The sequence below is a fragment of the Corythoichthys intestinalis genome, chromosome 5, assembly GCF_030265065.1.
Source record: "Corythoichthys intestinalis isolate RoL2023-P3 chromosome 5, ASM3026506v1, whole genome shotgun sequence".
NCBI classification, from domain to species: domain Eukaryota; kingdom Metazoa; phylum Chordata; class Actinopteri; order Syngnathiformes; family Syngnathidae; genus Corythoichthys; species Corythoichthys intestinalis.
Window position 1 is genome coordinate 6,934,131 of NC_080399.1, and position 17,673 is coordinate 6,951,803.

Below are 17,673 nucleotides of genomic sequence, written 5' to 3' on the forward strand. Positions count from 1 at the left end.
CAATGGCATGCAATGAGTAAATGCTATAAAAGAAAAAAAAGTCAACAATAAAAGTGTTATTGTATTATTATTTTTTTTTAATTAAAACAAAAATAAATAAATAATAATAATAATAACAATAAATGAAAAAATAAAAATAAAATTGATAGGGGTTCTAATATACAATTTCTATAACTTGTACTAATATTTATCTTTTAAGAACTACATGTCTTTCTATCCATGGATCGCTTTAACACGATGTTAATAATGTTAATGCCATCTTGTTGATTTATTGTTATAATAAAGTACTTATGTACAGTATGTTGAATGTATATATTCGTCTTGTGTCTTATCTTTCCATTCCAGCAATAATTTACAGAAAAATATGGCATATTTTATAGATGGTTTGAATTGCGATTCATAACGATTATTTTTAAGCTGTGATTAACTCGATTAAAAATTTTAATCGTTTGACAGCCCTACTTTATTGCCAAATGTATCACATTTTATACACCTAAAACTTCATGATTTTGAGACTAATTCAGAATTTTGACTTTTTTTTTTGGAAAAAAAAAAAAAAAATGCAAATCAACACATGCATTTGCAGGTTCCATGAGAAAAAGAAACTGGATTTAGCAAGGGTTACTGATATTAGCTCTTATTACACATATTCATTTTGACTTTTCTTTTTACAAATTTGAAAAAAAAGGTTTCATTAGGACCTTATTTTTCAAATTTTGGGATTCTATGATAATTGCTTCATGATGCAGGTATTTAAGGGTTATGTCTCCTTAGGCAGAAGACTCACGTATTTTTTCCCCTTCTGTCATTGTTTGCATGCTATCCTCATAAAAATATGAAAACCTATAAATGTTTGGGTGGTTTTAGTTAAAGCAGACACTGTATTTTCATCTGTGTGATTTTTACAATTGATGGTGATTTTATGCAGAAATATGATAAATTCCAAAAGGTTCAGATACTTTTTCATACTACTGTACCGTCAGTTTGCCCCGACTTACAGCCATGTAAACAATACTGAAATACAGTACTGCTCATCAGAAAGAAAACCAAGCAGGCTTGACCCCCCCTCATTCCCCATTTTATTTTATTTTTTTATGACTGTTGTCAAGTCCACCTCTTGGCAAAAAGCAGAGTTCAGGCTAGGCTATAGTTGAATCCGTTCTGCATGCCTCTCGCTCTTTGCTGACGTAATTGCTGCACGAATTCAGATTTGGGAGACCTAACAGTTGAGACCGCAGCCAAATCCTGGGAAAATGTGGCCCGGATCGGTTTTTAACCACATACAAAAGTGACCTCGATGATATTTGAAAGGGTCCACTTTTATGCGACCTGTCTCGTTCAAACCATGAAGTTAATGCCTCATTCGAGTCAGAAAAACACGAAAAAATTGGATTTGTGCATTAAAACTTGTGGTAAGAACCTAGCCGAAGTGATGCGACATACCAACCATAACAGCAAAGCTACCATCGCAATTTCTCCATAAATCGCATTGTCTGGTTAATTTACAATTAATTCCTAGCAATATATACGTACGGCGGAAAACACAGACAAGACTGAAAAAGCAGTTTCGGCTCTTGCACTCGTCTTTTTAAAAAAATGCTGTATTTTAAGCTAAAACAACTTTTGTGTTTGATAGAACAATATGTCTGTATGCTGCCATAGCAGATTCATGGCACATTAAGCCCCCAAACTATTTTTAATTTGTCCGTTTTACCCTGAAAACCCCGGTTTACAGACGTCACGCAACCGCTTTTGTTTCAACCCACCAATAAAACAAAGGTAATTAATTATATTTATTATTCAAAATGTCTGCCATTTTTAGCTTAGAATCATTCATTGATGTCTCATATTTCGATTTAAAAAAAAAATAATAATAAACGACGTTAAAATATTATTTACTCACCTATTTTAAACTTTTTAAACAAATTAGGTCACAGTGAAAAAAATGGCGTCTGTAAAAAAGTCACGGATATCTACCTCATAACTATCGCTTAATTGTATTTTTTTTGTTACTGTCGCATTTTCTCCGGTATGTTAGATGATAATTGATCCATACAAAAAAAAGTTGGAAAAAACATTTAAAAGGGTAAATATATGAAAAAAAATCTCGACCACTCCTTGATGTCTGCGATTTCTACATCGCGACCCTTGTTATATTACCATGTTTCACCCATAAAATCCCCCCAAAATCCAGCTGTGGCCATTCACAGCTGTCTCTTGACACTCAGTGAAACATGCTACATGGAGTTTTTGGATTGAAACAAAGTAAGTTCTCGATAATATCTCGTTAAAGTCATGGCGTCTGTAATTCTGTTCTCGCGTGCTCTCCCTCCAGATAGGGTTTTGCTGTTTAAAAAATATATTTTTTAAGGGCTGTCAAAATTATTGCGTTAAAGGGCGGTAATTTTTTTTTTTTTTAATTAATCACGTTAAAATATTTGACGCAATTAACGCACATGCCTTGCTCAAACATTAAAATGACAGCACAGTGAAATGTGTACTTGTTGTGGTTTTTTGGAGTTTTGCTGCCCTCTGGTGGCCCTTGGGTGCGACTGACTTTATAGGCTTCAGCACCCATGAGCATTGTGTAAGTAATTATTGGCATCAACAATGGCGGGCTACTAGTTTATTTTTTTGATTGAAAATTTTACAAATTGTATTAAAACGAAAACATTAAGAGGGGTTTTAATATAAAATTTCTAGAACTCGTACAAACATTTATCTTTTACGAACTACAAGTCTTTCTATCCATGGATCGCTATAACAAAGTTAATAATGGTAATGCCATCTTGTTGATTTATTGTTATAATAAACAAATACAGTACTTACGTACCGTATGTTGAATGTATATATCCATCTTGTGTCTCATCTTTCCATTCCAACAATAATTTACAGAAAAATATGGCATCTTTTATAGATGGTTTGAATTGCGATTAATTACGATTAATTAATTCTTAAGCTGTAATTAACTCAATTAAAAATTTTAATCGTTTGACACCCCTATTTTTTCTAAAAATGCCTTCCTGCTCAAAATTTTTCTTCCCCCAGAAAATGTAGATTTTAAACTTTCCAATGATGTATCACACATGCATATCGGACAATTTTGAAAGTTGGCCAAATTGGGGGTCTCAGAGCGGAACTTGAAGTCACCTGAGTGTTTTCCGCCGCTTATAAAAACAAAGAATAGCGATTGAATGATCGCTGTCATCCCTCCCAGTCAAAATGGACTTCTATTGTCGTCAATGATCGCCCATTAGTCGAGTATAGAAATGTGGCCTACCTGAAGTAGAAGTTGACATCTGGCACTTTGCTGGATTTGCGAGGATAAAGATCCGGTTTTGCCCGAATTCCAGCAAGTGTCGTCTTAACAGTCGCGCCTGTTCAACACCACATCAGGTTTCAGCACGTACTTCACGTGTTAGATTACATTTTAAATGCAACTGCTCACCGAGAAAGGTGTCAGCCAGGTTAATGGACTGCGAGGTGAGCGCCGTGTTGAAGCCACGTCCGCTAGCTGGGATTACGGTGGATTGGCAGATGAAGGTCTTGACGGCGGTGGACCCCTCGCTACGCTCGCTCGGAGAATCGCCCACGGACAAGTCGGTCACGTTATCTTCGCATGACGCCAGCTTATCCTTCACAAAGGGGAACATAGAGGATATTAAGATGCATGGGAATTTTAAGAAATGATGAAAAACACGATGAATTCTCACCGGTCCTCCACACAAGCTGATGTTAAACTGGTGGAAGTACTTGGTTCCTTTGGAGGTGAAACTCGGCCCGTTCATCAGTGTTCCCACTGAGCCCAGCGGGCTGAAGTCAAAAGTCATGGTGACGTTGCCGTCCCAGTACGCGAAGTGACAGTCGCTGTAGCATGAGCGGTGGTCCTGGAATGGGACATCATGATGTAAAGAGATAACAGCTTCCCAACTAGGGCTACTACAAACCATTGTCTGTAGAATTGTGCCATAATGACTTTTTAACCGATAACCCAATGTTGTCCTAAATCCAATATCGAACCAATACTGATTATGCAGTTGTGGACTTAACATAATATGGTAAATTCTATTGTGATGCCCCATTGTATGATTTAATAATAATGTGACTTAAAGATTTTCCAAATAAAATATACATTCTGCGGAAAAATAAGAGAGCTTCAACAGAAGTTATAGAAAAAGTGCAAAAATAATATAAAGTGAAATAAGGCAAAATGTCAGTAATTAAAGGAATAATTCACAAACAAATCAGGTTTACACTAGTTACCCCAAAAAGCCACGAGGGGGCAACGAAGCCATACAAATACGGACAGGCTATTGTAAGACATTCAAATACAATAGTAGGGCTGCGGCTATCGAATATTTTAGTAATCGAGTGATCGGATAAAACAAATATATTTTTAGGTGAAGAGCAATTATAAATATACATGAGAAAACAAGACATTTCATCTAATCTTGAACCATTTTCAGTCAATCAATGTCTTTATTTTTAATGTATATTGTTGAAAACAGCCAACAATTGCATCTCAGATGTAACTAGAATTAAAAAAAAAAAAAAAAAAAAAAAGACTAATTCACTGCTTTCACTCAAAAAACCTTTAGATCTTATTAAATATGTATATATATATATATATATATATATATACACATATATATATATACCTAAAAATGCCATTACGCTTGATAACACACATCACTTAAAAGTTAGGATTGTTTCCCACGTGTTTCAATTGAATTTCTATTTGTGTCAAGCCATTTTTAAGTTCTAGATAAGTTTTAAGTTAGTCTAAACTGTAAGTCCTGATAGGATTTTGAATTTTTGCAGTGTTCAAAATAAATGTATGATACAGGCTGTATTGGAGCACATTAGGGATCAGCGCTACTAGGCGTTTTATCCAGCAATGACTACTGAGCCCTTCAATGCCCTTGCTGATGGAAGATTTTCACTCAAAATCTCTCGATACATGGCCCCATTCATTCTTTGCTTTACACAAATCAGTCGTCCTGGTCCCTTTGCAGTAAAAAGAGCCCCAAAGCATGATGTTTACACCCCCATGCTTCACAGTGGGTATGGTATTCTTCGGATGCAATTCAGTATTCTTTCTCCTCCAAACATGAGAACCTGTGTTTCTACCACAAAGTTCTATTTTGGTTTCATCTGACCATAACACATTCTCGCAGTCCTCTGCTGGATCATCCAAATGCTCTCAAGCGAACCGCAGACGGGCCTGGACGTGTACTTTCTTCATCAGGGGGACACGTCTGGCAGTGCAGGATTTGAGTCCCTGGTGGCACATTGTGTTACTGATAGTAGCCTTTGTTACTGTGGTCCCAGCTCTGTGTAGGTCATTCACTAGGTCCCCTCGTGTGGTTCTGGGATTTTTGCTCACCGTTCTTGTTATCATTTTGATGCCACGGGGTGAGATCTTACATGGAGCCCCAGATCGAGGGAGATTATCAGCGGTCTTGTATGTCTTCCATTTTCTAATAATTGCTCCCACAGTTGATTTCTTTACACCAAGCGTTTTACCTATTGCAAATCCAGTCTTCCCAGCCTGATGCAGGTCTACAATTTTGTCTCTGGTGTCCTTCGACAGCCCTTTGGTCTTGGCCATAGTGGAGTTTGGAGTGTGACTGACTGAGCTTGTGGACAGGTATCTTTTATGCCGATAATGAGCTAAAACAGGTGCCATTAATACAGGTAACGAGTGGAGCCTCGTTAGAAGTAGTTAGACCTCTTTGACAGCCAGAAATCTTGCTTGTTTGTAGGTGACCAAATACTTATTTTCCACTCTAATTTGGAAATAAATTCTTTAAAAATCAAACAATGTGATTTTCTGTTTTTGTTTCCACATTCTGTCTCTCATGGTTGAGGTTTACCCATGTTGACAATTACAGGCCTCTGTAATCTTTCCAAGCAGGAGAACCTGCACAAGTGGTGGTTGATTAATACTTATTTACCCCACTGTATGTGATGAGTTTACAATTCCTTTTTGTAAATGTTATTCATTTAATGAGTGATTAGGGTCTTTCCCTCTGTTAACAAATCTTAGTTTGGAGGTAATCTAACTGTCATTGACTGCGATAGACGTCTAATCCAATTTGACTGGGGACTGTGTCTATCGCCGCCAATGAGTTGAGGAATAATCGATTATCAAAATAATTGTAAATTGACTTTTACAATTGTTAAAGTTGTCAAGTCATCGTGGTAACCCTATTCCCAACAGACCTTGCTGCTCTGGCTGGCAGGTCCGCAAGGCTTGCAGGCGTCCGGTCCCGGCGTGGATTGCGAAACCAGGTAGGTGTTGGACGGACACTCGGTGCAGCGGCTGCTCTGCGGTTCGATGTAGTGACCCGCCGGGCACGGCACGCACGCCGAACCGGACGGCTGAGCGCCGAGGGCGCACGCCCGGCATTCGGACGACACCCCGTCCAACGCGTTGCTCACAGAGATGGAGTAGATGCGTGCCACGTCGTTGAGGTAGCGACGGATCTACGCCACAGACAGAGGTGTACGTCGTACTGGTGTAAATGGGCAGAAGAACATCAGACTTACCTCACTGGGCTGATTAGTCCTCTGGAAAGCCCATGTGTATGAAACAGAGGCGTTGGTGGTCATGACGTGTGTGAATGTCTGTCTTGTTTTGCTCTTCTCCCATGACTGCACCACTGTGGTGCTCCTCCGGTTCAAATCCTATAAGGGGGAAAATATTAAATGAGTGAACTTAGACTTAAATAAATGTATTTCATGAATTAATTTCATGATTTGTGATACTTATCAGGGGCACTTTGCTACAAAACTGTAAGATAAGCTTGTTTTTATATGCCAAATATATTGTGCCAGTTTGCTCCCCCACAACTTTTATACGCGCACTCCCAAGCTATTATGAAGAATACAGTTTTAGCCCATAATCACGTGCTTACCGGCAATTGCTCACATTCTGCTGATAAATAGATACACACATATGTTGATTCATCACACAACGTCTCAGTACTTTTCCACCAAGCTACAGTACTTTGAGTGCAAATGTGTGTTCAAAACAAAGATATCTTGCCTGCTCAAGAGTGTGACTGTTAAGTCAATCAAGAGTGTGACTGTTAATTCAATCAAGAGTGTGATTGTTCAATCAATGACTAGAATACTGCCACGCTGGACAACAGTGTTGTAACTGTATTCCGCCCAGCAACAAGCCCTCAATAAAAGCAGCGTGGGGGAGTTCGGAGAGAGACTTCAATGAGACATTGGTCGCGGAGCATGTCTCCTGGCTCTCCCAACCTGCAGGTTGAAAAATGTCAACTCTCTGACTCTGTCTCACCGTGCCCTGCTTTTTGTCAGCTTGCCTTGGGTAAATAACTAAGTTAAAGAACGAGTTTTAGACCCAACAAAAACCTACCTAAGAAGACTCTCAAATGCTTATATTGGATATGTGTAAATTAAATTTCATAGAAATCAATCAAGACGTTTCTGACTCCGTTGGGAACGAACACACACACACACTGACAACATTCCATTTATATAGGAGTGTGTCTACTGGTGTTCTACACCTCTTCTACCCCTTCCTTGTCATTGTGATGCCATTTTGTCGATGTAATTGAGAAGAAAATTGATTATTCCAGCAGAGACGTGATATGAAACATCAGGAAGGCAAGATGGCAGCCACTGACGCGAACTTCAACTCACTAACTTCAAGTCAGCTCAGGAAACTTATTGCGACAGTGCTGCCATCTGGTGTTGAATGAAAGCATTATTATTGGTCTAAATACTGTGCAAAAATAACATCTCTATTATGAGTACAACAGATGTTATGGCCCACAGACATCAAGAGGACGCCACCGTCCTTGATTGTACAGCGCGGAGTGTAAATGGTTTAGGCCTGCAGCTATCGATTATTTTATTAGTCAATTAATTAATGAACTAGTCAGTTCGAATATTCGAGTAATCGAAAGGAACATAAATAATTAAAATACCTGACCTGAGCCTCAAACGGTATAAAAAAAATAATAAATGAGGATATATGTCCAACAAATGAAAAATTGACTGACTTGCATGGCAAAAGTCCGCTAGTTTAAATGCTATAAAATGTCAACGTTTTTTTTACAATGCTCTTAAATAGTTTAGACACATATTTTCACGTAAAATGGCTAAATATACCTATAAACTAAATTACGGATGCATTAAAAAAAACATTAGCTCAAACAAAAACTTAGCTTATGTTGGTCTTAACGGGGAGCAGCAGACTAGAGGGCAGTGTATCCACCCAAATCAATATAACTAAATGCAAACACTTTCAAAACAAACCAATACAACGCCACTTTAATTAAACGAATACTCGAGGCAGCAAAATTTAATTCAATTTTTTTTTTTTTTCTAATCGAATACTCGAGTCAATCAATTAATCGTTGCAGCACTAAAATGGTTAATATCTTCTCGACATATTGACCAGAAAACCCGAGTGGCTCTGCTTTAGACTGGCCAGTGTTTTAAGAGGACGCTCGCCATTCTGGAGCTAATGCCAACGTGAGCGTGATTGCTACGCTAATGCTAGGAGTTACATTTAGTGTCTGATGATCACTGAGCACAGACCTTTAAAGGCTAAAGCAACGTATCATATTCTCTCTTGCCAAGATAAGAAAACAAATATCACCGTGTTTCAAAACAAGAAAGATGGAGCGCAGCCCAGTTTGAGACACATCCTAAACTCCTCACATGAGTGACACGACCCAAACACTGCGACGATGCAAGCTGACGTACTGAACGTAAAATATGAAAAAAGTTTTTTGTCATTATTGTATTTTATTTTCTAATTTTGTGTTCATAGTTTGACGGTGACAAATTAAGAAATGTCAGTTGTAAGAAGAAATATGGTGTGATCGGTGTTACCAGAGGGAAGTAATATCTATCGATCTCATTTTTTATTTCATTTATTGATATGTCGTATAATATATTTATTTGGGTAGTTGGGTCGTTACGTCGCCAGCGTAGGATCGGAAGTTGTTCATAACCCGGGGACTACCTGTATATTGAACAATCAATCAGGCGTGCCAGGTTACAGTTTCCCCTTACCATCATAAAGTAGAACTCACAGTCACCAGTGCACACGGTCTCAAACTCGAAGGTTATCCGGCCAAATTCTGTTCCCGGGTGACCGGATATTGATGTCGGCAGCCTGGCGGAAGACGAAGGAAGGACGGCATTAAGACGAATGGAGACATGACAATGAACGATAAGGACGCCACGCTCACTTGAAGCCCGGAATGTGGATGCTGAGGATGAGGTAGTCGTTATCGGAGCTTCCAGCACCGCTCCGGATGTGATCGCGTGCTACCTCCCATCCTAAAAGGCGGGAACGAAACATTAAGCTGACTTCTCACTGGACTTCAAAAAAAAAAAAAAAACAATAATAAACGGGAATCAAATGCTCATTTTGAACTCTTTAACAGCCATTGACGATGATAGACGTCCAATCCCATGGCAATGTTGATCCTTCTGCTGTGAATTTAAATTTGTTTGTCACTAGTAACATGTGGAGGACTAGGAGTGCAAAAAATGCGCAATAAATGATCAAATGTGTTATCATCATGCTTATATTTCAATATGTATATATGAATTTCAATAATTATTTATTTCAATATTTTAATTATGTATATTTATTTCCATTTGTATTTATATATTTCACTTTTTATTTATTAATTTCCATTTATATTTATTTCGATTTTTAAATTTTTTTTTAGTTATTTCAATATTTATTTCATTTTTTTAAAATTAATTAATTTATTTATTTCAACATTTATTTCATTATTTATTACAACATTTATTTCATTCTTGAACTCTCGTTTCCCTTGTAATTGCATGAAATAATCTTAGCAGTCATTGGCGCATCAAACTCGGTGGGCAGGTGTGGACTTGGCGGGGTTTGAGTTGATCGAGTCAAGCTAAGTTTGATGAGCCAATGACAGATACAACAAATAAATGTTGATATAAATAAATAAATAATGAAACAAACAAAAAATCCAAATTGTTAAATATATATTGGAAAAAAATAAATGTTGAAATAAATAAATAAATAAAAATTGAAATATAAATTGAAATAAATAAAAAGTGAAATATATATCAATAAAAATTGAAACAAATAAGTGTTAAAATAGATAAATATATATTGAACAGATAAAAATGGAAATGTTGAAATAAAAAACTAAAAATTGAAATCAATAGAAATGAATATGAATTAAAATAAAAATTATAATATAAATAAAAATTGAAATAGAAGCATTTTAATGGCACATTTCATTTTTTAACTGTGCATTTATTTATTTATTTTGCACTCCTGGTTCTCCATAGTAATGGTCTATGGCAGCCAATGATTTGAAATCACCTAAATATCCACAATACGGACAAAAGTATTGGGACACACTTATAAGGTGTTTTTATGGGGTTGATGTCCAATCATAGAACTCTTTCAATGCATACTAATGGGAAATATGTCTTGGGGTAGCGTCCCATGTTATTTTTCCTAGTTATAAAATTCCTACAAATCCATAATTTCATTGCAATTCCTACAATTTTTAAAAATTATAAATATCATCAAGAATTACATTTTATATACTACAATACAATATATATGTAAATGCTCACAGATGATATGGTAACCTTTGTTATGTCATGGTTCAAAATGATAGTTTTTTTTTTTAATGGAAAGACAATAAAATACAAATTAAACTTTTTTAGAACGTTTGCATTCATAAAAGTAAACCAGTTTCAACTAAAAATGATTTTAAAATGTAAATAAAAAAGAAAAGATTAAAAATTAGGGGTGAAACTTTGCTGGCCTAATTTCTTTTCCTAATTATCTTATCTTTGTTATTAACTTATTATCTTCCTATTTTCCCCAATTGTTGTTGTTGTGGGTCCGATTATACAATTTTAAATGTTATGATACCTAAAAATATTTTCAGAGATGTGAAGCAATAAAAAAGTTAAATAGAACCATTTTTATGGTCATTCTATTTATACCATTATTTGCATTGGCATTTTAACTTTCTAGGTATGTTGTGGGTCAAAATGACCAACTACAGAGTGTCTTCATCATTGTTTACCGTAATTTTCAGACTATAAGCCGCTACTTTTTTCCCCACATTTTGAATCCTGTGGCTTATAGTCCAGTGCGGCTTATTCGTTGATTTATTTGGGTTCATAGGTAACACTTTATTTGACAGCGGTGTTATAAGACCATCGTAACAATGACCTGACAGTATCATGGGCATTACTGAATGCTTATGACTTGTCATTCAGTATCATCCGGCAAATTATGTCACTAACTCCCATTTATGCCCAGCTCGGATCTTTTATATCCATTCAAAAGTGAGATCATTTGCCGGAAGACACTAAATGGCATCGGTTATAAGCATTCATTAATGCTCATGACATTGTCATGTCATAATAATTAGAGATGTCCCGATCGATCGGGATGCCGATCGATATGGTCCGATCACGTCATTTTCAAAGTATCGGAATCAGCAAAAAAATATCGGCCATGCCTTTTTTTAATACATATATTTTTTAAATTAAATCGTTTTCTAATTGTATTTAACGTTACAGACATAATATGTTACACTCATCCAGAGCCTTTAGTTTAGGCTTGAGGTAGGGTTATCAAATTTATCCCGATAACGGCGGTAATTAATTTTTTAAAAAATGTATCACGTTAAAATATTTAACGCATTTAATGAATGCACTGCACGACCCACTCACGCATTGTTGCGCTCAATCTGTAATGGCGCCGTTTTACCTATATAGAGAGATAAAAGGCAGCGTCAAATGAGTAGAGTGAATTTTGGCAGCCTTTGGAGCCTTTTTTTAATTGGCTAAAGCCTTACAATCCCTCTCCCTACAGTTAGAAATATCATGGGAAGCAATGTGGGGAAGCAAGGTAGCAATTGATCTTTTTCTTAACACCTTATGTTATTTCCCAACACAGAGAAGATATATCAATTGGTAGCACTACGCACACAGTCATGGTTCCACTTCCCATCATGCGTTTGGGCATGGCTACAGTATCATTTGCTAAAAGCTCAACAAATACACTAGATGGCAATATTTAGTCACAATATACAAAGTCACAAGTCTTTCTATCCGTGGATCCCTCTCACAGAAAGAACATTAATAATGTAAATGCCATCTTGAGGATTTATTGTCATAATATACAAATACAGTACTTATGTACTGTATGTTGAATGTATATATTCGTCCGAGTTTTATTCATTTTTTTCTTGATGCATTGCCAAAATGTATATGATCGGGAAAAATTATCTGGAATGATTGGAATTGAATCGGGAGCAAAAAAAAAAGCAATCGGATCGGGAAATATCGGGATCGGCAGATACTCAAACTAAAACGATTGGGATCGGGAGCAAAAAAACATGATCGGAACAACCCTAATAATAATGATTGTCTTATGATGTCACTGTCAAATAAAGTGTTACCAAATACCACAACTAGCAATTAATAAAACAAATGGAAGAGTAACTCAATAATTAGCACAGAACATGATTTTTGATTGCTATTTACATCTGCAGCACTGCAATGTATGCTAGGAAGCATGTTGGACAACAACAGTGTTGACAGCAGAGGTTGACTATCTCCCCCAAGGGAGCAGTGATGGCCAAATGAAGCTTCTTGAAGCAATGAAGCTTGGCAGCCAATTGGTTCAAAGCATCATGGTGGTTCATTTGGTCTTATGACTATCTTATGATGCCGCTGTATAGTAAAATGTTACCAGTTAATATCTTTTGGTGTAGATATCCCATAATACAATGAGGACAGCTGTGGTTGAGGTCAGGTGCGCCTTATAGTCCGAGAATTACGGTACTTTCACAACACCCCAACACACAAAAAAATACTAATACTCCAAATATTTCTCTTGTTTTTACCATTCATGCTATCACATTTGGAGTTCCCCACGTTGAAGCAAGACGTCTTCATGTTCGTCGGCAGAACGTTCCACCATTTGTACTCGAGGCCCAGGGTGGGCTCGGTTCCCGCCGGACAGGGCTGACACGCTGCGGTGAGGAATGGAAACGTACAGATGAACAAAAACGAAGAAATACAAGAGAAGATAAAGATCGGACACCATACGTTTCATCCCATCTGAGTAGGTCCCTGCGGGGCAGGGCGAACAGATGGACGTCTCGTTGTTATAGAAACCGGGGTTGCACGGAGGGCATGGCTCCCGTTCGCCACCTGGGGGCAATGTAACAGCTCCAGTCACATTCTCAAGGCAGATCTTGGGCTCAATCCATTTGTACAGGACCTGCGTCTGGAGTCACACGGAAGAAGGCGTGAGGCTTTTTCAGAAGGTGATCAGTTGAGATTCACCGGGTTTCCTCACCTTCCCGTCCGTGTCGCACGCCGTGTGAATATTAAAAAAGTCCTTCTTGGAGCAGGGAGGTCTGTTTTTACACTTATCGGATCCCTCGTCTGCAAAATGACGTAAGAGATAAACATTAAAGGTGCTATCAAATGTGACAAGTAACTTTAAATATACATATCATAAATATATAAACATGAATAAATATGTTATGTGCCTTGGGTATGTAGCAGGTGCTGTTATTTACACAAATTAGAGAAGCTTTGATGATTTTTCAAAGGGTGCCAATACTTTTGTCCGGACCATTTTTGGAGTTTTGTGTAAAATGATAATAAAAATGTTTCCCCCCCCATTCTCTTTTGTGTAAATGCAAGCAAAATCAATGAAGATATTAATACCAAAGCATTTGTAATTGCAATCATTTTCTGGGAAAAATTGAGCATTATCTGACAGAATTCCAGGGGTGCCAATACTTTTGGCCAGCACTGTATATATACATATTTTAAACAGGAAGCGACCTGAAATCAATGGCATGTGAATCCATATTGCCCCAAAATCCAACAGGAAGTGACCGAGAATTTGCCCGAAAACTAACAAAAAGTAACTTGAAATCCGGAACTTGCCCAGATTTGCTCCAAAATAAACAGGAAGTGACATGAAATCAATGGGAATTGACTCAAAATTGCCTCAAAATCCAAAACAAAGTGACCAAAATTGCCCGAAAACCACTAAGAAGTGACTTGCAATCCGGAAGTGACCCAGATTTGCTCCAAAATAAACATAAAGTGACCTAAAATCAATGGAAATTGGCTCAAAATTGCCCGAAAATTCAACAGGAAGTGTCCCACAATTGCCCGAAAAACAAGTCGTGACTCAAAATCCGGAATCGACTCAGACTTGCACCAAAATAAACAGGAAGTGAACTAAAATTAGAGATGTCCGATAACGTCATTTTCAAAGTATCGGAATCGACAAAAAAATATCAGCCATGCCTTTTTTAAATATATATATATATATATATATATATATATATATATATATATATATATTTTTTTTTTTTTTTTTTTTTTTTTTTTATTAAATCGTTTTCTAATTGTATTTAACGTTACAGACATAATATGTTACACTCATCCAGAGTCTTTAGTTTAGGCTTGAGGTAGGGTTCAACTTTATCCCGATAACGGCGGTAATTAATTCTTTTAAAAATGCATCACGTTAAAATATTTAACGCAATTAATGCCTGCGCTGCACGACCCACTCACGCATTGTCGCGCTCAGTCTGTAATGGCGCCGTTCTACCTATATAGAGAGATAAAAGGCAGCGTAAAATGAATAGAGTGAATTTTGGCAGCCTTTGGAGCCTTTTTTTAATTAGCTAAAGCCTTACAATCCCTCTCTCTACGATTAGAAATATCATGGGAAGCAAGGTAACAATTGATCTTTTTCTTAACACCTTATATTATTTCCCAACGCAGAGATTGGTAGCACTACGCACAGTCATGGTTCTACTTCCCATCATGCATTTGTGCATGGCTACAGTATCATTTACTGAAAGCTCAACAAATACACTAGATGTCAATATTTAGTCACAATATACAAAGTCACAAGTCTTTCTATCCGTGGATCCCTCTCACAGAAAGAATGTTAATAATGTAATAATCGGATCGGGAAATATCGGGATCGGCAGATAAACTAAAACAATCAGGATCGGATCGGGAGCAAAAAAACATGATCGGAACAACCCTAACTAAAATCATTGGGAAGTGACTCTAAAATGCTCCAAAATCCAACAGGAAATGACCCAGAATTGCCCGAAAACCAACAAAAAGTGACTCAAAATCCAAAGTGACCCAGACTCGCCCCAAAATAAACAGGAAGTGACCTAAACCCACTGTGACGTGACTCAAATTTGCCCCAAAATCCACAGTAGTTTTTCAGTCTCTGCACAACTTTGTAGGTTTTTTTTTTTTTATTCAACAAAAAAATAACATGACACAGACGATGTTTCAAGACTGACGTCTGCCTTTGAGTACGTGTGTCCTACCTGCATACTGAGTGGCGGTGTCGCAGGGAGAGCACGAGCTGGCCCCGTGGCCTGAATAGGTGTTCCGAGGGCAGGGCTCGCACCTTGATGACCCGGGCTCTCGGCTGAACGTGCCCGCTTTGCAGGGGAAACACTCGGATGTGTACGCCACTCCTGAACGAAAGATGTGGGGGAAAAGGTTAAATATTTGATTTGTTACTGAGGACATCATAAAAGACAAACCTTCTATGTGTATGTTTTTCAGCAGAGCAGGTTTCACCACTGTGGTGCCCACCGTGACGGCGCCAGTTCTCCAGTACATGATGTTAGTGCCAGTTGTTAGGTTCATCTGGTGAAAATGTAGAATGTTTGCCAAGTTAACTCGAGTATACCAACAATTTTTAACAGTAGTGAGCACACACGTCATTATCATTGGCTTGGAATGGTTGTTTCCAATTTTTGAAAACCAGTAGGCACATAAATGACATATACCTTGTAAGTGGCCCATTCTCCTTGGTTGGTGAGCTTGAGCCACTTGGTATCTGACGCCTGATCCATTTCTTGACATTGATCATTCTGAATCTGCAATTCATGCATAAATATTTCACAATTTCAAATGATAAATTGGGAAATTATTCCTATGTAGGCTTTAGGTTTAGCATTATACTTGTATATTGCATGCATATTTTTAAAGGGATTCACAGATAGAAAGACTTGTAGTTCTCAAGATAAACGTATTATTGCATTCATATTAAAATATGTAAATATAATATACAGTATATGAAATCACTTAATTACTATGAATTAGTAAAATATTAATCTTAAATATTACCATATACAAATAATTAAAAGGTTTAAATGTATTCATTAATAAGAAGTACAAATAAGTTACTATACACAAACACAAAAATATATTGATGCGATAATGTATTATAAATACTAGAAAAGTAAATTTAAACATTTCACAAGTCCATTTACCTAATCTTAAATTTAAATTGTTATTTTTCTTTTAATCCTGGAATCTAAATAATTGTATTTCACAGCAGGGCTGAGACCAAAAATTGGTATTTGGTTTGTGGCAAAATTGATTTTGCCATGTGGCATTTTTTTTTGCCATGTGGCAAAATGGATTTTGCCATGTGCCATTTTTTTGTCATGTGGCATTTTTTTTTTTTGTTGTGTGGCAAAATTGATTTGGCCATGTGGCATTTTTTTTTTTTGTTATGTGGCAAAATGGATTTTTCCATGTGGTATTTTATCGTTTTGTTGTTGTTTTTTGCCATGTGGCAAAATGGATTTTGCCATGTGGCATTTTATTGTTTTGCTGATTTTCTTTTTCCATGTGGCATTTTTTCTTTGCCATGTGGCATTTTTTTTGTCATGTGGCGAAATATATTTTGCCATGCGGCATTTTTTTGCCATGTGGCAAAATGTATTTTGTCATGCGGCATTTTTTTTTTTTTTTTTTTTTGCCATGAGGCATTTTTTGGGGGTGTATGTGGCAAAATCAGTTTTGGTTTGTGGCATTTTTTTTGCCATGTGCCAGAATGGATTTTGCCATGTGGCTTTTTTTTTTTGCTATGTGGCAAAATGGATTTTGCCATATGGCATTTTGTTTTGTTTTGGTTTGTTTTGCCATGTGGCAAAATTGATTTTGCCATGTGGCATTTTTTTTGTCATGTGGCGAAATATATTTTGCCATGCGGCATTTTTTTTGCCATATGGCTTTTTTTTGCCATGTGGCAAAATGCATTTTGTCATGCGGCATTTTTTGTTTTTGCCATGTGGCAATTTTTTTTTTTTTTTGCCATGTGGCTTTTTTTTTTGCCATGTGGCAAAATGGATTCTGCCATGTGGCATTTTTTTTGTCATGTGGCATTTCTTTTTTTTTTTTTTTTGCCATGTGGCATTTTTTTGGGGGAGTATGTGAAAAAATTGATTTTGGTTTGTGGCATTTTTTTTTTTGTATGTGGCATTTTTTTTGGGGGGTGCCAGTTGATTGTCAATGTCCTGTAATGTAAAGTGCATGGTCAAAAATCACAACCACACGTTTTTCTGCCGTCCAAAATGAATGGAAAATTTGGACGTTCATAGACATCAATGGCATTGCCGGACATGGGTTCCAGTTGAATGTCAATGCGCTGTAATGGTAAGTGTATGGTCCAAAATCACAGCCAATTGTTTTTCTGACATTCAATATGAATAGAAAATTTGGACGCGCTTAGCCGTCAATGGCATGGACATGCATGGCCTGCAAAAATGCCACATAACCCTAAAAAAAATCAATTTT

The 17,673-nt window shown here is 36.9% G+C and overlaps 1 protein-coding gene across 1 annotated transcript in view; it reads right to left on the reverse strand.

The window, feature by feature from the left end:
• LOC130916483 (endosome/lysosome-associated apoptosis and autophagy regulator family member 2-like) overlaps positions 1-17,673 on the reverse strand; it is a 58,843-nt gene that overhangs the window by 16,150 nt on the left and 25,020 nt on the right. The window contains exons 5-17 of the mRNA XM_057837248.1: positions 15,876-15,965; positions 15,627-15,732; positions 15,405-15,557; positions 13,382-13,470; positions 13,129-13,309; positions 12,924-13,052; positions 9,240-9,330; positions 9,061-9,163; positions 6,553-6,690; positions 6,226-6,489; positions 3,714-3,887; positions 3,449-3,635; positions 3,281-3,377 (exon numbers count right to left, since the gene is read on the reverse strand). Coding sequence (XP_057693231.1) covers positions 3,281-3,377; positions 3,449-3,635; positions 3,714-3,887; positions 6,226-6,489; positions 6,553-6,690; positions 9,061-9,163; positions 9,240-9,330; positions 12,924-13,052; positions 13,129-13,309; positions 13,382-13,470; positions 15,405-15,557; positions 15,627-15,732; positions 15,876-15,965 — 1,802 coding nt within the window. The remainder of the gene's footprint in view (positions 1-3,280; positions 3,378-3,448; positions 3,636-3,713; positions 3,888-6,225; positions 6,490-6,552; positions 6,691-9,060; positions 9,164-9,239; positions 9,331-12,923; positions 13,053-13,128; positions 13,310-13,381; positions 13,471-15,404; positions 15,558-15,626; positions 15,733-15,875; positions 15,966-17,673) is intronic.